Source organism: Scyliorhinus torazame, chromosome 3, assembly GCF_047496885.1.
Source record: "Scyliorhinus torazame isolate Kashiwa2021f chromosome 3, sScyTor2.1, whole genome shotgun sequence".
Taxonomy (NCBI): Eukaryota; Metazoa; Chordata; class Chondrichthyes; order Carcharhiniformes; family Scyliorhinidae; genus Scyliorhinus; species Scyliorhinus torazame.
The window spans coordinates 291,382,531-291,406,452 of record NC_092709.1 but is presented as its reverse complement, the minus strand read 5'-3'; the positions used below and the strand labels follow the sequence as shown (position 1 = coordinate 291,406,452).

At 44.0% G+C, this 23,922-nt stretch overlaps 1 protein-coding gene across 1 annotated transcript in view; it reads right to left on the bottom strand.

Moving 5' to 3' along the window:
* mbd2 (methyl-CpG binding domain protein 2) overlaps nucleotides 1-23,922 on the bottom strand; it is a 216,558-nt gene that overhangs the window by 175,124 nt on the left and 17,512 nt on the right. The window contains exon 2 of the mRNA XM_072497410.1: nucleotides 4,264-4,423. Coding sequence (XP_072353511.1) covers nucleotides 4,264-4,423 — 160 coding nt within the window. The remainder of the gene's footprint in view (nucleotides 1-4,263; nucleotides 4,424-23,922) is intronic.

Sequence of the window (23,922 nt, the reverse complement as noted above, 5' to 3'; positions counted from 1 at the left end):
GCTGGGGAGTTTTAAACTAAACTCGTCTCTCAACACCTATATACATAATTTTCACATTCAAATGCTATTTTAAATCTTGGGTATTAGTTATGACAGATTAATTCAATTAAAAAGTCAATGAAAAATAAACCGCAGTTTAAAAAATTACCATCAATGCCCAGACCTGAATAACAAGTAACATAATTGATGAAGTGTTTTAAATTTTAATTATGTCAATACATTCTGCTCTTAAGCAAAGCTGCTCAATTCAATTTCTGATAATTCATTTTACTTAAGCACCAAATCTCCAGGCGGATACTTTACTTACATTACTTAGTTCAAATTAAAAATATTTCCATTTTTAAACTTCATATTACAGAAAAGTTGTAGCTATATGGGTTATACATTTTCATACAGGAGTATAAAACCTATTTCCTGTTGTATTGTATGTATCAACATATGCAATCATTTCTTAAACCTGTAGAGGGAGGTCTTGGTTTTAAAAAACCTGAAAGCTAATGTATTGTTTTGTAGGGTCAATGTTAATTAACATGAGAGGAGAAAGAGGGGGGAGGCACAGACAGACAGAGTATGAGAGATATGAACATGCATGTCAAGGTTTGTGTTAGCTACAATATACAGAACAAATTTAAGCCAGTTAATTACAGCTTTATCAGCCTCCTCCTCCCAATCAACAGAAAAGCAATTTATCCAAAACCATTCGACTCCAGACCTCATCACAACATTGATCCAAATAGGGCCAAAAGAGCCAGATACAAGAGGTAAGAATTGTTGTTATTAGCAGTTTTGGGCATTATGGCCCAAAAGGCCCCGTGGCAATTTTGAAGTCAATGGAATTCAATAGAAAAAACTTCCGGTGACACAAGCCACATCTGACACATAGAAACATGATCATAATTGTCAAAGATCCATCAAAGTAGCCCATGGATACCACTTTCAGAATTCCTTTCGAGCAACATCAGAAGTGGGGTCATTTGCTGATGATTCCACAAATGCCATTTTACAACTCCAATAATGGGAATGTCAGGCAGCATGGTAGCACAGTGGGTAGCACTGTTGCTTCACAGCTCCAGGGTCCCAGGTTCGATTCCCGGCTTGGGTCACTGTCTGTGCGCGTGCTCCCAGTGTCTGCGTGTGTTTCCTCCGGGTGCTCCGAGTCCCACAAGTCCCAAAAGACATGCTGTTAGGTAATTTGGACATTCTGAATTCTCCCTCCACGTAACCGAACAGGCCCGGAATGTGGCGACTAGGGCCTTTTCAGTGACATTGTTGCAGTGTTAATGTAAGCCTACTTGTGACAATAAAGATTATTTAATTATTTAATTGAATTTAAACCACATCAAGACAACATTTCCTACCTTGCAATTACCTTGTCCAAAATACCTGGCTTCCCCAGACTTTCAACATTTCTAACTCCCCTACGATCAATAGCGAGGGAATCACCAGTGACCAGAAGCTTATCAATACCGGAACCGGGCCAAGGGTGCAGCAGAGACAGGATGCACATGCCACTCTTCCCGACAATGCAGCTCCATTGAGCAACAAGATTCAAATCAGGGTCTGATGGATTCTCTGAGAAATGTGCAAGATACATGAGATAGCTGTGAACCAAATGTGTGTGAATTACATGGGAATTGCTAGATGCAAAATGGCCATGGTCCATTCAATTCACCTTCTACCATCCCGGTATTCACACGATACAATGATTGTGGAATTGTTCGCGAAGCAGCACAAAATCAATTACTATGGTTTCTTTCATTCATTCATGGGATTTAGGCTTCACTGGCAAGGCCAGCGTCTATTGCCCATCTCTAATTGCCAAGTGGCTTGTTAGGCCAATTTCAGAGGACAATTAAAGAGTCAGCCACATCGCTTCGGGTCTAGTCGAGTCCAGTCATGAAATGAAATGAAAATGAAATGAAATGAAAATCGCTTATTGTCACAAGTAGGCTTCAAATGAAGTTACTGTGAAAAGCCCCTCGTCGCCACATTCCGGCGCCTGTTCGGGGAGGCTGATACTGAGAGGCCACATCAAGGACACACAAGTTGGCAAGCAGATTGAAAAGTATCATGTAATAGGTTCATGAATTATACTGGAAGGCAGCTCTCAATACAGCCACTAAAGAAACATTGAGGCATTACCAGGCGGTTAGATATCAGAGCATTTGTCCCTGTATCCATTATTCAGTGCCTTTCATGACTGGAATACAAAGAAAAAAAACGGCAGCTGCTCAAGTTTTCTTTGCATCTCAGATGATGGAATCAACGTTCTATGGTTAGGAGAATGACAATAATGCTTTGTATTACCACACTTTGTTTCAAATCATTGCTGATCACCACAGAGCTCTTGAGAATTTCCCAGTAGCAGTTGTCTTTCTAAGGAGGGTTAAAGGCTTTCTTTTACAATTACATACTGCTCTCTTTTGGAGGAGGGCGAAGAAAAGAAAGCAGAAAGGAATGTTGGGTCTTCCCAAACAGGGTAGATGGTTCCAAAATGATCTGCCTAAATTCAACCCTCCCTAATACTCCAATACCTGCATCAGATGTGTCCTTGAGTACTCGAAGTTAACTAGCTATCCTAGATTATTAATGGGGCCTGGAGCAAAAGCCTCAGAGTTAAGATTTTTCCTACTCAGCGCCAAACAGGATTGCAGGCCAATGTCCCAAATGGCATTAGACACATGTTGCCAACACCGAAGGTTCAGGAAGCCCCAATTATCTACAGGGTTATTTCTGGAATTCAGCATATGTGCCACCAAAACACGGAGTAGCTACACACATGTCAAACCAAAGCCTCCTGGGCAGTTTGGGAATTAGTTTGCAGGCACACGCATTTGGGCAGCACGTAGCATTGTGGATAGCACAACTGCTTCACAGCACCAGGGTCCCAGGTTCGATTCCCGGCTTGGGTCACTGTCTGTGCGGAGTCTGCACATTCTCCCCGTGTGTGCGTGGGTTTCCTCCGGGTGCTCCGGTTTCCTCCCACAGTCCAAAGATGTGCGGGTTAGGTGGATCGGCCATGCCAAATTGCCCATAGTGTCCAAAATTGCCCTTAGTGTTGGGTGGGGTTACTGGGTTATGGGGATAGGGTGGAGGTGTGGACCTTGCGTAGGGTGCTCTTTCCAAGAGCCGGTGCAGACACGATGGGCCGAATGGCCTCCTTCTGCACTGTAAATTCTATGACAATCTATGATAATCACACCGCATCAGAAAACAAACTATCCACATTATAAATTCTGGCTGTGTGGGTTTCTATGTTGCTTAATTTCAAGATTATCACATTGATGGGTTTCTTTAACATAGCGAAAGGTATCTGCTCATGTCTGACACCAGGCTGACCAAAAGCACAGAAAAGGCCATCATAGCCAGACAACTGTCACAATACCAGAATGCTGGAATGCTGTCCCTTGTCCCAGTGGATTCTATATACAATGGGTTTTAATTGACCAACCTAAATGTGTATTCTAAAGTCTGAAAACAATAGGAGAATGGCAACAATGCACTCATGTTTTATATTGTCAGCATTTCTCATCAGTATGTAGAGGAAATTAAAGAGCTTGTATTCAGCTGATGTTTTCCAACCAATGGGTGCAAAAGCAAACTTAATAAATCCATTCTGTTCATCTTCTCAACTTAAAATCACAATTGTAATTAAAATAAAGCAGCAAAGGGCTAGATAAATATAGCTATACTTAGGAGGAAGAAATTACATGTGCAAATAAAATAGGCAATGGCACAAATTAGTGAAAATGCCATTAAAACAAAACAAATATATTCCCATTAAGCTTGGATGTGAATTGTGATGCTAAATGTAATTATTTTAACAGTCAATATAGTCAAATGCCAATGATCAGTTCTACATTCTTTCTCCTTCCCTCCATATTTGGAGTGAGGCCTCATCTCATCCCAGACTATTCACTGCTCTCCAAGTGAAAGCACAAGTAGGCATTATCTATATGGAGGCTTCTGTTTAATTGGTTACTGGAAGAACAAGATCGATCCAATTCAACTTGAACCTGAACCTGAAACTCCTCCCCTGCGGAAAAACATTTGACCTCTGCACACTGCCTTCACTTTCCAGTTGGTAAACAATAAGAACTCACCTTATAAGGAATTGGAAGGCTCTGATCTGCAGCCACCACTCGTTGGCACCGGGTGATGCCCATGGATACTCCAAAGATAATATTCATAAAAAATACTCAGTGCTATTAAAATTGTATATCTGAAACACACCCAGAACAGAATACGGAAATGGTACAATACCTTTGATTGATTTATTGCTTCATTCCGAAGGCGCTGTTTCGTCCTCTGTAATTTATTCGCCATCATCATCCCGGTCCGAAAGTCAAAGCTATTGAGGTCGATACTATTTCCCAGGTATCGAGCCAGCTGAGGCTTACTCCTGAACTTCTTACCACTTGGGCTGAAAGGTGGAAGAGAAATTTTAAAAAATAGCTGGTCTAGTACCAGTTGATAAGGAAGACTCAAATGCCATTATTATGGTCTCAACAATAGACGCTGGGGCTTAAAATCAAGAAAATGTACAAGAGACAAATGCCAAATATACAGCATTTAGTATGTGTTTATTCAATACAGTGGTTAGGTCATCAGTACAGGAAATCCAAAGTAAAATTTGTAGCGTTTTGTTTTGTTCAGTGCAGTTACGTCTTAAAAAAACACAAATCCCATATACTGAAGTTATTTGGCATGTAAATGCCACAAAAGTCAGTGTCCAAGAGTTTCAGATACAACTTCATAACAATGTTGGTTGGATGGATAAAGGGGTTTATGACAGCATCAGCAACTCAAATTGGTAGCATCAGCACTGGCTGCATCAGCAAGAGTGCTAGCAAAGGTGCTGAAAGCATACATCTTCTTGCAGGGGTGAACAAGCACTGATACCAGGAGATCGCAGACAAGGCCAAAAGATATTTCCCAATTGTACTTCCATTTCTCTCCTCCCAAGTCCAAGCAGAGAGCATAATAAATAATTTGTTTTGCATATCTGTAATGAGATTTGTCCAAACAAATATTGTATTTTGGAATAGTTAACTTTGCAGGCAATTTATATCACTACATGCAGAAAGTTGTTACAATATTGTCTGTATTCCATTCACTCTCCCTGCATTTTCTCGCCTTCATTTTCCTCCAAGTGAACCTTGCTGCGCCAGTTTGAGAATATGCAAGTAAGGTAACATTACAGAGAGACAAATTTCATTAGGTGGAGAAATGGGTTTATGGTGTATAGCTCCAGGTGAAGAGCTAGAACTGGCGATGGGTCAAATGTAAAAGTAAAGTAGCCATAGTCCCAGATGACCATCCTTCAAAGGAGAGAGCTGACTGGTGGTGATTTAACCTGAGGATTACAACACCTCAGGTGAGGGGCAAGGTTGTGAAGCGCAGGGCCTTCATGAATAACCTCAGCCGGGACAGGAATTGAACCTGTGCCCTTGGCCTCACTCTGCATCACAAACCAGCTGAACAGCCAACTGAGCTAAACTTGGTCAATTGGACACATTCTGTTTCTGTAAGTTCTATGACTAAGATTATCTACCATGATGGGCAAAAGGACAAAGGACCAGTCTTCTGTGAGAAGCGGTGGCAGAATATGCCATAGATGTGAAAGGTACCTCCAATTAGCAAGAAACATGAGAAAAATCTGAAAGACTGGCCTTAAGCAGCTGCTCAAATGTCAGTTTGATGCCCATTTATAGTTTGCGTAAGGGGTGTTCAGCAAGCAAGCAACATTAAACACCTTGCAGGACAAACAAAAATTGTTTATGCGTGAAAGGACATTTGTTAAATGCTTTTAAAATCTGAAGCTGGTTATTTATCGTAATTGCTGCATTATAATAAGTGTGCCCAATTGAGGTTTCAACCTTGCAAGGAACTCCTCACTTGTACCACCATCGTACAGAAGTCCATGAACAATTGAAACATAAATTTGCACGGACTTCCAGTGGTGGCTATGAAGGAGTAGGTCGCACATTTGGTGGCTCCCGCTTGGGTCGGACCTTTGGACCTTTTTCCCCGATTTTTTAAAATCGGACTTGATTCGGTAAATTGATGGTGGAGGCAATTGTGGAGTGGATTCCTATATCGGTGCTTGAGGAGGCGGACTAGAAGTGCTCGCAAAGGAAGAAATAGACAAACAGAGAAGGCTTGGGCTGAAGCTGCAGCGGGAGAAAGCATGGCGGACGACCGGGGTCCTGGCTTGACGATCCAGCGGTCGACAGAGCAGCTGATGCAGTTCATTCACGAGGGCTTTGCCAAGCAGAAAGAGGAATGCTTGGACCCGATTAAAGAATCGACTGCGCGGCTGGAACCTAGACTGGAATCCCAAGACCGGGTGATCCAGAAAGTAGAGAAGGTGCGCAGGAGGAACATCAAACTGTGGTGGAGTGGAGGTGCGGATGCTGAGAGACCAGCAGAAAAGGCTCCTGGAGAAGGTGGAGGACCTAGAGAATAAGTCCCGCCGGCAGAACTTGAGAATCGTCGGTCTCCCGGAGGGGTCCGAAGGAGCAGATGCTGGGGCATACATAGCGGGCATGTTTGAGAAGTTACTGGGAGATGGGACGTTCTCCCGACCCTTGGAGGTGGACAGGGCTCACAGAGCGCTTGTGAGGAAGCCGTGAGGAAGCTGCGAGTAGACCCCCCCCCCCCCTCCCCCCCCCATCCCCCAATGGGCAATGGTGGTGAGATTCCACAGGTACTTGGACAAGGAGCGTATTTTACGGTGGGCCAGGCAGACACGGAGTTGTAAATGGGAGAACAGTATCAGCGGATCTATCAGGACCTGAGTGCGTATGTAGCCAGGAGAAGAGCGGGGTTCAACCAGATAAAGTCGACCCTTTTTAAGAAAAAGGTGAAATTTGGACTGTTGTATCCGGCCCGTCTTTAGGTCATGTGTGAGGAGCAACATTTTTATTTTGAGTTGCCTGAGGAAGCGGTGGACTTCGCTAGAAGGAAAGGACCGGTGGCGGAGTAAGGACTTTGAACTTTTCTGCTGCGCTCATGTTAAAAAAAGTTTCTTGTTTTTCGGATGTTATTTGTAATGCCTTCTGTATTGATTTGGGGCCTGTTGCAGAGCAGAGTGAGTTAAAGTTTACATTTGCACTGATGGGGGATGGAGGTGTGTTTCTTAGATGTTGGATCTTCAGTTTGATCTTTTCTTTGTCGTGGAGTTTTTTCGGGCAATTGTGTTAGGAATGCTTTTCTTTTGAATATGTACCCCCGAGCCGGGGGGAGAGGGGGGGAAACAATAGGTGGGAGAATGTCTGCCACCATGGGCAGGGGGCACCAAGTTAGCTGGGCGGGCTAGCTCACAGAAGTGCAGTGGGGGATGAGCAGGTGTTATGGCTTGCTGAAGGGGTTGGTTTACATAATGATCACATGGAGAGTGAGTGGGCTAAATGGGCCGGTTAAGAGGGCATGCATGTTCGCGCATTTGAGGGGACAAGAAGGCGGATGTGGTAATGTTACAGGAGACGCACCTTAGAGGGGTCGCGATCCTGATTAATAAGCGAGTGGTATTTGAGGCGGGAAGAATAGTTGCGGATGTGGGAGGCCGATACAATATGGTCAGTGGGAAGCTGGAGGGCTTGCTAGTGAATGTGCACGTGCCAAATTGGGATGATGTGGAGTTTATAAAGAGGATGTTGGGGAAGATCCCAGATCTGGATTCGCACAAGTTTGTCATGGGAGGGGACTTTAACACAGTTATTGACCCTGGTTTAGGCCGGTCGAGCTCAAGGACGGGCAGGGTGCCAGGAATGGCGAAGGAGCTAAAGGGGTTCATGGAGCAAATGGTGGGGGGGGGGGGTGGACCCATGGAGATTTGGCAGCCAAGAGTGAAGATATTCTCCTTTTACTCACACGTGCATAAAGTGTACTCCCGGATTGATTTCTTAATTTTGAACAGGGCTCTACTGACGGGGGTATTGGACACGGGGTATTCAGCGATCACAATCTCATGCCCCGCACTGGGTTGACCTACAGGTTAGCAAGGAGAATAGCCAGCGCCCGCACTGGAGGCAGGACGTGGGATTTTTAGCTGATGAAGAGGTGTGTGGGCGGCTGAGGAAATGTATTCAGAACTACCTGGAAGTCAATGACACGGGCGAAGTTTCGGCGGCGGTGGTCTGGGAGGCATTGAAGGCGGTGGTTAGAGGGGAACTGATCTTGATACGAGCCCACAGGGTGAAGGTAGACAGAGCAGAGACGGACCGATTGATAAAGGAAATATTGCAGGTTGACAGGAGGTATGCGGAGACCGCCGAGGCAGGGCTTCTAAGGGAGCGACGGAGGCGAAGTTTGGCTTGTTAACTACAGGGAGGGCAGTGTGAGGAAAGCGAGGGGGGCGATCTATGAACATGGGGAAAAGGCCAGCAGAATCCTTGCGCAGCAGCTTAGAAAGAGGGAGGCAGCCAGGGATATAGGGAAAGTAAAGGACAGGGACGGGAACCTGGTCAGAAATTCAACAGGGGTTAATAAGGCGTTCAAGGAGTTTTACAGCAGGTTATACGAGTCGGAACCCCCAGCTGGGCCGGAGGGGATGAGGTACTTTCTCGGGGGCTGAATTTCCCGAAGGTGGACAGGGGGTTGGTAGAAGGGCTGGGGGCCCTGATCGGGTTGGAGGAAATAGGAGAGGGGCTGAAGTCCATGCAGTCGGATAAAGCCCCGGGGAGTTCTACAAAAGGTTTTCTGGGATATTGGGGCTGCTGTTGATGAGGACATTCAATGAGGCAAGGGAGCGTGGGGTACTTCCCCTGGCGATGTCACAGGCCACGATCTCATTGATCCTAAAGCGGGACAAGGACCCGGAGCTATGAGGGACCTGCAGGCCGATATCCCTACTAAACGTGGACGCCAAACTGCTGGACAAAATCTTGCCCTCTAGGATTGAAGACTGTCTTCCGGACGTGATTGGGGAGGACCAGACGGGATTTGTTAACAGTAGGCAGTTGGTGGCCAACGTAAGAAAGTTATTAAATGTGATTACAAAGAACAAAGAACAAAGAAATGTACAGCACAGGAACAGGCCCTTTGGCCCTCCAAGCCCGTGCCGCCCGACTAAACTACAATCTTCCACACTTCCTGGGTCCGTATCCCTCTATTCCCATCCTATTCATGTATTTGTCAAGATGCCCCTTAAATGTCACTATCGTCCCTGCTTCCACCACCTCCTCCGGTAGCGAGTTCCAGGCACCCACTACCCTCTGCGTAAAAAATTTGCCTCATACATCTACTCTAAACCTTGCCCCTCTCACCTTAAACCTATGCCCCCTAGTAATTGACCCCTCTACCCTGGCGAAAAGCCTCTGACTATCCACTCTGTCTATGCCCCTCATAATTTTGTATACCTCTATCAGGTCGCCCCTCAACCTCCTTCGTTCCAGTGAGAACAAACCGAGTTTATTCAACCGCTCCTCATAGCTAATGCCCTCCATACCAGGCAACATTCTGGTAAATCTCTTCTGCACCCTCTCTAAAGCCTCCACATCCTTCTGGTAGTGTGGCGACCAGAATTGAACACTATACTCCAAGTGTGGCCTAACTAAGGTTCTATACAGCTGCAACATGACTTGCCAATTCTTATACTCAATGCCCCGGCCAATGAAGGCAAGCATGCCGTATGCCTTCTTGACTACCTTCTCCACCTGTGTTGCCCCTTTCAATGACCTGTGGACCTGTACTCCTAGATCTCTTTGACTTTCAATAATCTTGAGGGTTCTACCATTCACTGTATATTCCCTACCTGCATTAGACCTTCCAAAATGCATTACCTCACATTTGTCCGGATTAAACTCCATCTGCCATCTCTCCGCCCAAGTCTCCAAACAATCTAAATCCTGCTGTATCCTCCGACAGTCCTCATCGCTATCCGCAATTCCACCAACCTTTGTGTCGTCTGCAAACTTACTAATAAGACCAGTTACATTTTCCTCCAAATCATTTATATATACTACAAAGAGCAAAGGTCCCAGCACTGATCCCTGTGGAACACCACTGGTCACAGCCCTTCAATTAGAAAAGCAATTATGATGCCCCTAGAAGGTAGGGATGTGGAGGTAGTGGTCGCAATGGACGCAAAAAAGGCTTTTGATCGGGTGGAATGGGAATATCTGTGGGAGGTACTGATGCAGTTTAGATTTGGGTAGGGGCTTTATTGACTGGGTCAGGTTATTGTATCAGGCTCCGGTCGCGAGCGTACAGACGAACAGGTCAACATCGGACTATTTCAGGCTGCATCGGGGGACGAGACAGGGGAACCCCCTCTCCCCTCTGGGCGGACGCGTTGACTCTACTCAACATGTGCCAGGCTCAGCCTGATACAATTTAAGGTCGTTCACCAGGCCCACATGGCAGTGGCCGGATGAGCAGGTTCTTTGAGGTAGAAGATAGGTGTGCAAAATGTGCGGGAGGACCAGCAAACCATGTCCAGATGTTCAGGGCATGCCCGAAGCTTGGGGGATTCTGGCAGGGGTTTGCAGACGTCATGTCCATGGTGTTAAAAACAAGGGTGACCCCGAGTCCAGAGGTGGTGATTTTCAGGGTGTCGGAAGACCGGTAATCCAGGAGGAGAAAGGAGAAAGAGGCAGACGTTCTGGCCTTTGCTTTCCTGGTAGCCCGGAGACGGATATTATTAGCTTGAAGGGACTCAAAGCCCCCGAAGTCGGTGATCTGACTAACTGACATGGCTAGCTTTCTCTGTTTGGAGAAAATCAAGTTCGCCTTGAGCGGGTCAATGTTAGGGTTCGCACGGAGGTTGCAGCCGTTTGTCAACTTTTGGGGGGAAAATTAACCGTCAGCAGAAGGGGGGGGGGGGGAAGATTGGGGGTTAGCTTAGTTCAGAGTAGGGGGTTAGTAAAGGTGGGACCTGTAAGGAAGATGTCTTTTACACTATGTTTATAATTTCATGTACATTGTTTATTTTGTTGTTGTAGTAGAACCATGAATACCTCAATAAAATGTTTATTAAAAAAAACATAAATTTGCACTACCATTGGTTCTTCAGAGCAAGGGTCTTGGAAACAGGGAATGATGGAACAGAATGCACTAGATTTTGTGGCGAGTGGCAAAGAACGGCATACATGGTTCACCGTACTCGTGTGGGGTTTTGGAGTGGCGACTTGCAGTTTTTAAGTGATCTAGCAAGAGCCCTTCTACACAGGATCTGTGGCATATGACAAGAGGACAAGCAACAGCATGGCTCTTCAACCAAAATCTAATTGAAGGAATATCACCGAAAGGCAGAGATTTTAAACTAGGAAATAGAAATTAGATTTACTTCATTTTATCATCATCCAAAAGCGACTAACATGAGGACAAGAAAGATGCATTATGAGAAAGAAAGAGAGAAATTACAGATGCCAGATGCGATGAAAGGCTGAGTAAATTGGGTCTATGCTCTTGAGAATTTAGACGCACGAGATGTGATCTCATTGAAACATAAGATTCTGAAGGGCTTGCAGGCTTAGCCCTGCACAAAAGGAAGTGGAGTTGATCCTGTGCAGTGTCTCGATCCAGAGTCTTTCCCCATCTCCACACCCAGTTCATCCCCCCCATTTCCGTTGTGTTTCGTCCAGCGGGGTCCTGACCTTTTCTGCAAGTCGGCCGTTTCTGTCGCCACATTTATCTCCTCCCAGCCAGCCCAGCGCCACCATCATATCTAAAAGTGTGTGTCCAAGTAGCTGGGGAAACATTTTGGTTTCTTTGCGGAGAAAATCAAGCAGTACCGAAGCTCATTCCCTTTTGGGTGTTGGATCTTCTCTGTTAGTTTCCTCAGAGTCGCTATTCTATCGTCCACCTACATGTCCTTCATCCTCAAGGTCCCTCTGTCCTCTTTCCATGTCCTAAACATGGTGTCCATCCTAGCCGGTGTAAATTTATGATTGTTGCAATTGGGGGTCTCTACAGACATATCACCGAGATTGAAGTGGCGCCTGAACTGATTCCAGGTCGTTAATGTAACCACTACCATCCTAGGGTATGTGTGCAGGGGGAGCCGGGGGTGAGGCCGTGGCCAGAGCCCGGAGAGACGTTCCCGTGCAGGAGGCTTCCATATGGACACAGTCCGCCTCTGGCTCCCTCAGCCACCTGCTTACCCTCTCTGCGTTTGCCCCCAATTCGTAGAGTAAGAGGTTTAGCAGGGCCAGACCTCACACGTGTCACCCTCTCTTCAAGATGGCTTTCCATACCCGAGGGATTGTTCCCCCCAGGCAAAGACCATGATTAGCTTATCAACCTTGGTGAAAGAGGATTTGGGGGTGAAGATCGGGAGCGATCTGAATATGAAGAGGAACTGGGCAGCACGTTCATTTTGATCGTCTGCCCCCTTCCTGCTGGCAAGAGTGGAATTCAGTCCCATCTTAGTAGACACTCTTTATCTCCTCTACCAGGCTGGAGCTCATCCAGTTGTGAGCTATCTGTATCCCCAGATATCTGAACCGGGTTTGGGTCATTTTAAATGGCAGTTCCTCCAGCTCTGCTCCTTCCCCTTTGAAATTCTCCGGGAAGATTCCGCTCTTCCCCAGGTTGAGTTTGTACCCTGTGAAGGCACCAAACTCTCCACAAAATCCCTTTTCCATGCTGGCTAGGGGGTGCGATACATGGAGGAGCACCCGGTCATCAGCATGGAGTGAAACTCTGTGCTCCCTGCCCCCTCTCCAAATGCCCGTCCACCACTCTGCCGGTCTGAGAGTGATGACCAGTGGCTCAATTGCCAGTGCGAACAAGAACACGGATAATGGACACTCCTGCTTCATTCCCCTATGCAGTCCAAAGTACTCTGAGCTGGTGGCGTTCAATTCAAGGCTGATTCAAAATGGACATTTTTTTTGGTCTCTCAGGAAATCAAGGGATATAGGAAGCAGAAGTTCAGCCATGATCTTATTGAATGGTAGAGCACGTTCAAGGAGGCAGTTTGGTCCAATCCTGCACCTATATATGTTTTACCTAGAAAAGGTAAAAGGGATTTGTTTGCTCAAAATCTCCAATACTATTTATATTCTGAAGGAATGAGAGTCCACACATATAGAAGTAAATTCACAGTGCTAGAGTAATTATTATGATTTCACACATCAGCAAAAATTCACTAACATTATTTGGCATGTTAACTGGGTAACTACATGCTCTCACATGGATTTCAATGCCATGTCTATTGGCAAAGCACTGAGCACAGTCCGTGGAAGACCAGGGTAACACAGGTAAACATTACCTGATGCCCCCATTTAACTGCAGATACGCATACTCCGGAAACTGCCCATCTGATTTACTCCATAATATCGGTGAGCTGATAGTCTCACAGGTATTCTCAACACAAAATCCAGTTCAATTCTTGCATCAACTACTTCAAAGGCCTCCATAAACTGGGTTGAAGATGCTCTGAATCCCAAATGTGAAATCAGGCCAAAAGTGAAAAATAATTTCACCACGTTGAAAGATTTTATCACCAGTCACTTATTTTCACCACCATGCAATGGGAAAAAAACCCGGTTATGGGAGTTAGAGAGTCATTCAGCACAGAAACAGGCTCTTCGACTCACCATGTCAATGCTGACCATCAAATCGCAATCTATATTAATCCCATTTACCAGCACTTGGTCCACAGTCTATTTTGCCTGGGCGATTTAAGTGCTCATCCAGATGCTTCTTAAAAGTTGCAAGACTACCCGCCTCCACCACCCTCTCAGGCAGCGCGTTCCATATATTCCCACCCTCCGGGTGAAAAAATGTTTCTTCAGGTCCCCCTTCTCACTTTAAAGGTCACAAGGACACAAGGAGGATACAGGACACTCTGGGGGAGGGGAGGGGGGGGGGGGGGGGGGGGGAGTTAACTAATATGGCAGAGGGTAGGAACTTATGTAAAGATTCAGAGCAGGAGGAATCAAGAACAAGAGAAAAACACAGCGCGTAGAATAAGACAAGTAATACAAGGGCCTGTATCAGATAATGACACTGCAAAGAAAAGTAGGGTTGAGACAAGGAACATTAAAAGTATCTAAATGTTCGGAGCATTCAAAATAAAATGGATGAATTATTTGTGCAGATAGATAGGGATATGATATAATTGGGATTACAGAGACATGGCGCTAAGATGACCAAGGATGGAAACTAAACATTGGGGGCTATTCAGTTTTTAGCAAGGGCAGACAGACAGCAAAAGGTAGTGGAGTTGCACTGCTGATTAGAGAAAATATTGATACAATATTGCGAAACGGTATCAGCACAGACAATGTGGAATCTGTATGGGTTGAGTTAAGGAACACCACGGGGCAAAAAACATCTGTAGGGGTGGTATACACACCACCAAAATGCAGTGGTAATGTTGGGAATAGCATTAGACAGGAAATCAAAGATGCATGGGTCCTGAATCTCAATACTGGAAAACATTATTGAAAGGAAGGACAGTGGACTGGCAATGGGAGGAATTCACAGAACAAATAGGTGAACGCCAAAAGTTGTTTATTCCTGTTTGGCGCAAATGTAGGAAGGGAACCACGCCAAACCATGGCTTACAAGGGAAATTAGAGATAGGATTAGATTCAAAGAAGAGGCATACTAATTAGCAAGAAAAAGCAATAGACCAGAGGATTGAGAACAGTTTAAAATTCAGCAAAGGGGTTGATTAATTGAAAAATACAATATGAAAGAAAACTTGGGGAGAATAGAGAAACTAACTGCAAAGGTTTCTACAGGTATGTAAAAAGAAAAAAAATCTATAAAAATGAATGTAGGCCCCTTATATTCAGAAATGGAAAATTCATAACGGGGAACAAAGAAATGGCTGAAGAATTAAATTTGTACTTTGTTTCTGACTTCAGAAACTAATGTACTGGAAGTTCTGAGTAACAAGTTTTAGTGAGGAGCTGAAGGAAATTAATGGGATTGAAGGCAGATAAATCACCAGGACCTGATAATCTTCACCCCACAGTATTTAAGGAAGTACCTCTATAAATAGTAGATTCATTGGCGGTCATTTTCCAAAATTCTTTAAGCTCTGGAATGGTTCTTCCAAATTAGAAGATAGCTCATATAACCCCACTATTCAGAAAGGGAAGTAGATAGAAAACAGGGAACCATAGACCAGTGAGCTTAATATCAGTAGTAAGGAAGTTGCTCGAGTCCATTAAGGATTTCATAGCAGAGCATTTGGAAAGCAGTGATGTAATCAAAGTCAATATGGATTTCCGAAAGGGAATTCATGCTTGATAAATCTACTAGAATTCTTGAGTATGTAACTAATAGAGTTGGCCAGGGAGACACGGTGGAAGTGGTTCATATCGACTAGCAGAAGGTTTTGGACAATGTCTCATCGAGCAGATTACTATGTAAAGTTAAAGTGCATGGGATCGCAGGTAGTGTCTTGAGATGGATAGAAAGCTGGTTAGCAGACGGGAAGCAAAAATGTTGGAATAAATGATTGGCAGGCAATGACTAGTACAGTACCACAGGAATCTGTGCTAGGACCCCAACTGTTCATGTATATTAATGATTTGGATGAGGGAACTAAGTGGAGTTACCTCTGAATTTGCAGATGAGACAAAATTAGGTGGGAAGATGAACTGTGAGGAGTTTGCAGAGATGCTTCAATGGGATTTGGATAGGCTGAGTGGGTGGGCATATGCACGGCAGATGCAGTATAATGTGAATAAATAGGAGATTATCCACTTTGGTGGAAAAAATAAGGCGGCAGATTATTATTTGAACGGGTGTAAATTGAGGTGGATACTCAGTGAGACCTTGGTGCCCTTATGCATCAGCCGCTGAAAGTAAGCATGCAGGTACGCAGGCAGTAAAGAAGGCAAATGGAATGTTGGCCTTCATAGAGAGGATTTGAGTATAGGAATAGGGATGTTTTACTGCAATTGTATCGGGCATTGGTGTGGCCACACCTGGAGTACTGTGCGCAGTTTTGGTGTCCTTATCTGAGGAAGGATGTTCTTGCTATGGAGGGAGTGCAGCAAAGTTTTACCAGGCTGATTCCTGGGATGGCGGGACTGTCATATGAGGAGAGACTAAGTCGGTTAGCATTATATTCATTGGAGTTAAGAGGAGGGAGACCTCACAGATATTTATAAAATTCTAACAGGATTAGACAGGGTAGATTCAGAAAGAATGTTCCCGATGGTGGGGGAGTCCAAAACTAGGAGTAATTGTTTGAGAATAAGAAGTAAACCTTTTAGGATTGAGGTGATGAGAAATTTCTTCACCCAGAGAGTGGTGAATATGTGGATTTCACTTCCACAAAAAGTAGTTGAGGCTAACACATAGTGTAATTTCAAGAAGGAATTAGATATAGCTTTATTTGGTTTTATTATTGTCACATGTATTAGTATACAGTGAAAAGTATTGTTTTTTGCATGCTACACAGACAATGCATACCGTACATAGGGAAGGAAGGAGAGACAACAGAATGTAATGTTACAGTCATAACTAGCATGTAGAGAAAAGATCTTAATACGAGGTAGGTCCATTCAAAAATATGATGATAGCAGGGAAGAAGCTGTTCTTGAGTCAGAAGATACGTGACCTCAAACTTTTGTATCTCTTTCCTGACGGAAGAAGGTGGAAGAGAGTATGTCCGGGGTGCATGGGGTCCTTAATTATGCTGGTTGCCTTTCCAAGGCAGCGGGAATTATAGACCAAGTCAATGGATGGGAGGCTGGTTTGCGTGATGAACTGGGCTACATTCACAACCTTTTGTAGTTTCCTGCGGTCTTGGGCAGAGCAGGAACCATACCAAGCTGTGATACAACCTGAAAGAATACTTTCAATGGTGCATCTTTAAAAGTTGGTGAGAGTCATAGCTGACATGCCAAATTTCCTTAGTCTTCTGAGAAGGTAGTCGTTGGTGGGTTCTTGGGGCTTAAGGGATCAAGGGATATGAGGGGAGGGGTTGGTGGGCGGGGGAGGCAGGATCAGGGTATTGAACTTGAACAACCATGATCAAAATGAATGGTTGAGCAAGCTTAAAAGGACCAAATGGCCTCTTTCAGCTTCCATTTTATATGTATCTATGTATGTTTGCATTAATTCTGACCCATGCATTTTCTCTCCAAACATCCTATTAGAATTCAGGGCCAGGAGGTTATGGTGTTCAGGTAAATGATGGCAGGGGTTCCCCGACAGTGACACCATGGCAGTGCCACTGTATCTGCTGCCTAGCCATCCATGCTGACATTTTACCAGCGGCTTGGGAGGAGTTGGGTGGCTATCAGAGGCAAGATTTATCCCCAGCGGGCGGTGGAAATCCCTCCACAAGCTAATTGGCAGCGGTTAAATAACCACAAAATAAGGAGGGGGCAAGAGGTACCCCTGATGTTTCGGCCTGGAGTGGAAACCCTGCCCCCACTGCAAACTCCAGCTCCTGGAGTCAAGGAATTGTGACCTAGTCATAAATTGGAACTATATTTTAATATGGATTCATCTGCTTGATATTATTTTAAATTTAGAAGTTGAGGTTGAGGCAATGCTGTTGAAAGGTTCAATGTAACTTATTTATTTTGGGGCTCCATGCCCCAATGGATAAACCTTAAGATGTTGTATACTTTATTAACCACACTCTCAACCTGTCCTACCAACTTTACTGATTTATGCACATATACCCCCAGGTATATGTGTTCCTGCAAGCCCTTAAAATGGTACCCTCTATTGTATATTGTCTCTCTACATTCTTTCTACGAAAATGAATCACTCTGCACTTCTCTGCATCTGGGGCTGTTTAGTACAGGGCTAAATCGCTGGCTTTGAAAGCAGACCAAGGCAGGCCAGCAGCACGGTTCAATTCCCGTATCAGCCTCCCCGAACAGGAGCCGGAATGTGGAGACTAGGGGCTTTTCACAGTAACTTCATTTGAAGCCTACTTGTGACAATAAGCGATTTTCATTTCATTTTCATTTCACTAAGTTTCACTTGCCACTTGTTCACCCATTCCATCAACAGGTGTATATTCTCCTCATTGTTCACAATACTTCCAAACTTAGTATCGTCCACAAACTTTGACTGGGTGTCCTAAACACCAAAGTCTTGGTCATTAATATAAAAGAGGAAGAGCAGGTTCATAACACTGGCCCCTGGGGAACTCTACTATAAACCTTCTTCCAGTCCTAAAATAAATAAATATATTAACTACTGGGTCTCCACTTTCTGTTACGCAGGCTATTTCATATCCAATGTTTCTGCTGTTCTTTCTATTCCATGGGATCTAACTTTGGTCACTGTCTGCCATGCGGCACTTCCATCACATGCCCTCTGTACATCGTGGCAATAAATAGCTTTACCCTCATCAACCCTCTCTGTGACCCCATGAAAAACTCAAGCAAGTTAGTTAATCACAAAAGTGCTGCATGGGGCAAGGACGAAAGGGAAGGTTTGTGTTAGGGTGGAAGACCGGAAAGATCGAATGACATGAGAAAGGAAATAATTTCAGATTGTAAACTCCGTCCCCATTTTGTTTCCTTTTCTTTGCTCATTTCAGTTTTCGTTTTTCAGCCAGCAGCATACCTCCTCTACCCAAAGCTTTGACTTATTTGCTTCTTTCCCTGCCACATCTTCATTCGCTGGGCCTTGGAGAATTACGTTTGCTGCCATTCAATCTCTCAAACAAAACTTTAATTTTGAACCTTTATTTAGCCAGGTTAGTCAATTGAGAACGAATTCTCTTTCCAATAATGACCTGGCCAAGAGGTCAATGCCGCAGCAACAGAAATTACGCAATAAAATTTAAAACACGAAAAACAACAAACTACAAACTAGCAGTGAAAGAGAATTGCTCGGTTAGCAAGTACAAGTATCGATCGTCAAAGCCTTAACCCTTCGGTGAAAGGCATGCACAGTAACAATTAGTGAGCTTCAGCTTTAGTTGTATCTTGTCCCTTCATTTCATCCCTGCTCCACCCACAATGGGAAGCAGTAATATGGTGGTATGGCTACTGGACTAGTAATCCAGACACCCAGGGGACCCAGGTATGAATCTCACCACGGCAGGGTGTGAAATTTGAATTTGTTGTCATAAAACCCCATCTGGTTCACAAACGTCTTTTAAGGAAGGAAATCTGCTGTCCTGACCTGGTCTGGCCTACATGTGACTCCAGACCCACAGCAATGTGGTTGATTGAATCTTAACAGCCCTCTGAAATGGTTTAGCAAGGCACTCAGTTCAAGGGCAATTAGGGATGGGCAAGTGTTGACCCAGCCAGTGATGCCCACAGCCCATGAATGAATAAAAAACTTTTCTCAGTTCTGATGAAAGGTCACAGACCTGAAATGTTAACTCGGTTTCTCTCAGTACATTGACCTTGTCTCCTGAGTGTTCCATCCAGCATTTTCTGCTTTTATTTTAGTTGAACACCATCAGACCCACATTGGTTTTCTTTAATTACCCAAAATTTGCTCAAGTGACTATGCCAACTGAAACATTTATGAAGGATACAATGATCAATGTCTCCTAAATGTTCCCCTCTGATTCATATCATTCCCAAGGTCCAGCAATGCCTCCTTTCTCACTGCACTGGAAACATATTGCTCTCTTCACCTGACTGCAACAGATTTTGGTGAAAACGGGTATACTTGTCAATTCCATGAATGTTTAACTGTTTATGTGCTGTGACCACAAAAGACACAGTCAGATAAGTTTTCTTGAACTTAAAAAAAAAAAGGATAGTTTTATTCTACTTAATCCAGCCTAAACATTTTTTTTTAAACACTCTTAATTTCACATGTTCACACACACTAAATTCACATAATCACAAATCCAGTAAAATTAAAAATGGGTATATGGTACTTGGAAGGATGGTTACTTGGCAAACTTCAGCCTGAAGTCAGTGGTTCTGCTGCATTTAGTATCGAGGCAGCTTAAAAGGGGCAGATGGATGATTTATTTGTTCTTCTGGAGATGGTAGCGCTGGTTTAAGTTATTTTTTAAAAATCTCTGTCTGTGGGATCGGGATAGTCAAACTCTGAAGACAAGTGTTCAAAACTGGCAAATTGTGTGGAGAGAAACTTTGGGTTTTGTTCCTTCAGCATCGTTGATTCTGGAAAGAAAGCTAGTGCTTAAACACACAGAGGACTGGTTTTACATGACCTTCTCCCCAACTACCCAGTGAACCAAATATGGTTGTGGCTTGTGTACTCCAGTTACCTTGATCAGAGCCATCTGGGATTACCTTTGTCAGCCAGGGTTCCATTGCTCAAATGATGGTGCAATAGCTGGTCGAGATTGTCTGGACAATTTGTGAATAGGGTTGGAGATAATCCCCACAAATCCTCTTTCAAAGCCATTGTTCCCAGTGTGGCTTTGCAGGCAGATTGTCTCCATTTCAAAAGTTTTGGAATGCAAAAAGAACCATGGTTGAAATGCAAAGCTAACTTTGACTGTGATCCTAAGTCACTGAAAAGTGATATGAGTTTTTTGAAAAAATAATAAATTAGGGGTTTCCAGCTAGCACATTCAAAAACATGGGTTTCACAACAACCTTTGTTTGTTCCTGAGCTCTAGTCAAATAGATATGCCCTTGATCCTTCTGCCACATCCTCTCTCTCCAGCACTGCAATGTTCTCCTTAATCAATTCTGTCTACTTTCCTAAACACCTTGCATCCAAGAATATTTAATACCCAGTCCTGCCATTCTTTCAGCCAGGTCTCTGTTATCACCACAACATCATTTTTCACGTAGTTATCCGATGTCTGAAACTCACTAATCGTATTTACCACACTCTGCATTCACATACATGCACAGTAATTCTAATTTAGACTTTATTACTTTCCCACTGATGTTCAACCCACCTGCTACTTTACTATTTCCTACTCTTTCCCACTGATGTTCAACCCACCTGCTACTTTACTATTTCCTACTCGCGTACTGTTTTTCCCAATATTCTTTGTACTCGTCGTCATAGAGTTTTACACCACGGAAAGAGGCCCTTCAGCTCATTGTGTACGTACTGAACATCAAGCACCTAACTCTCATTTCCAAGAATTTGGCCCATAGCCTTGTATGCTCTGGCATTCCAAGTGCTCATCTAAATACTTCTTAATGTTGTGAGGGTTCCTGCCTCTATCACCCTTTCAGTCAGTTGAGTTCCCGAGTCCAACCACCCTCTGGGTGAAAACTTTTTCCTCACATTTCCTCTAAACCAATCATCTTAATTCTATGCCCTCTGGTTATTGGCCTCTCCACTAAGGGGAAATGTACCTTCCTTTCCACCCTATCTATGTCCCTCATACTTTTATGCACTTGTCGTTCTCTGGTATTATCTTGTTCTCTAGTAATACCTTCTGGCTAGGTTAGATTAACAGCACCAGCAAATCACAGGAAAATTAGTCTCAGCTGCGTTTAGGTACACCCACTTAGCCTGGAAAGCTCCCATCTCCACCAGAACTGACCCCAATGTCCCAAGAATCCATAGCTGCCTCTCGCAACCTCACTTTCATCTGCTCAATGCTATTTCTATACTTGCATGCTTTGGTACCGGGAGTAATCCAGAAATTAGCGAATTTAAAAAGTTATTTTCTACCCAAGCGCACCCGCCCCCCCCCCCCCCCCCACCCCCCACCCCCCACCCCCACCTCCATAAACATGCAATCCATAAATCTCTCAACCTCATGGATGTAATGCAATGACGTCAGCTGTTGCTCAAGTGCCAAAATTGGGAGCCTGAGCTGCTGCATTGGATGAAACTTCCTGCACATATAGTTACCCAGGATACAAGAATGCCCTGGAGTTCCCACATGAAACGGGATATGCACTCCAGGAAGCTGTCCTGCCACTCCTCTAATGAAACTTATTACTTTAAAAAACTCACGGCTACTCTCTGCTCTTTCGTCACTTAAATAATAATAATCTTTATTATTATTGTCACAAGTAAGCTTACATTAATTCTGCAATGAAGCCACTGTGAAAATCCCCTAGTCACCACCCTCCGGCGCCTGTTCGGGTTCACGGAGGGAGAATTCAGAATGCCCAATTCACCTCACAGCATACCTTTTGGGGTATGGAGGTTAACTGAAATGTTTTACTTATCCCTTATTATTTTTCAATGTGTACTTATCCCTTATGAGTTTTATGTTGTCTATGTCCTTAGACGAACTTCCTAACATTGACAAAGGGGAACAAATCTACAATATCTACCAGCCAATCAAGTCACGGTTGTCCTGTGTTGTCAAAGTTTGATTTTCTTTTTCTCTCTCATTTCAGAGATCCCGGGCTGCTTCGCACTCTTCCCGGCGCCTGCTTCATGGTGATCCCAATATAAATTTATTTTCCAAAAGGCAGTGGGGTCCATTCTACACCATTGGGTGTTTGCTACATTAAAAACTCTACATTAGTGCCTCATTTTGCTCTAAATTGCTGCTTTTCCCACTCACCTGCAGCCAAAAAAACTGTCTAAATCTCAAATAATAACACATACTTTATTTAAGTCATCATACTTTCCGCATTGACTGAAAATAAAACAACAAATCAGAACTGAAGGTGCAGCACAGTAATGAAAGTTAAAAGTGGCTAATTAGCCATAGCATCTGTTAGACTGGACAGGAAAATAAAAGAATTGATCATTCTTGAAAATGTTGATACCTCCAAAATTTCTGCAAGTTTTCCAACAATACCACATCAGATTCACTTCCATAACGGTTTTGGTCTTGGCACAAATCACAGCCTGACTGTGACAATGGTGTAATATGCCTCCATGAGTGTCCACAGCCTTTGACATTGGTTGATCAAGCCACTTTCTAATGCCTCGGTTTGGTTAATAAATAATAATAATAATAATAGCTTATTGTCACAAGTAGGCTTCAATGAAGTTACTGTGAAAAAACCCTAGTCGCCACATTCCGGCGCCTGTTCGGGAAGGCTGGTACGGGAATTGAACCCACGCTGCTGGCCTTGTTCTGCATTACAGGCCAGCTGTTTAGCCCACTGAACTGGTTATCCAGTTCAGTGGGATTGCTCTTGCTTGCTTCAACTCATACCTATACAATGCAGCCAAAGGTTTTCCAGCAGTAGGCCCTTTCCATTCCACACCAACATCTCCAGAGATGCCCATGGGTTTTTTCTTGGTTGCCCTTCCTCCTTTACATACTGCCTACATCCACTTCTAACAGTGCACCCCCCCCCCGATGGCCAGCTGCTGCATAAACTTTAAAAAAACAAAATTCCCGTAGCCATTTCTACAGTTGACTTAATCAAATCTCACCTGGCCATCCTCCAAATCTCCACCCCCCCTAAAATGCATCCATATATACTCCAGCATCACTGCCTCCTTCAAGCCCCTTCTTAAAGGTAACTTCTCTGATCAAGCTTATAGTCATCCCTCATATCTCTTTACCTCAAGGGTATACGCATACTTGATAATCATTTAAGATGTGGTAACTAATGCTTAAATTCCAATTTCAAAAGCGATACCAGATTCCATTAAAAATTGCAGAAGAAGCTTGAAGACATAGACATCGGAGCTCAGACCAGATTCAGGTGGGAATTGAAAAGTGATTTGGGGAGTGGAGGGAGAGGCCCAACTAGTAAGCCATAGCAAAAAGGCAGAAATCACGAAAGAGGAGTGGGGGAAAGGAAGAAAAAAGGGGACAAGGAGAAGAGGGAGAAAGATAGGAAGAAAAGGAGTAAAAAGTACTGGAGGATAAAAAAAGACGGGATTCAAAAAATAAAAGAAAATCAATTGGGTTATTGTTACACAAAGGACAGGAATGTGGGTGAGAAGAGTGATGCATGTTGGTCTGAAGGCAAGAAAATGACAGTAAGCATGGCAACAATTTCTTGGAAAAGGTGGGGCCTACAACATTCAGAAATCTAATGGCATGCCAGTGAGTCATTGCTGAGAACGGAGATCTGCTTTATTAAAATTTGTGACAAGGCCAAGTGACACATAGTCCAAAGTACCAGGGTCAAAGGATGTGACTGAGCGGCT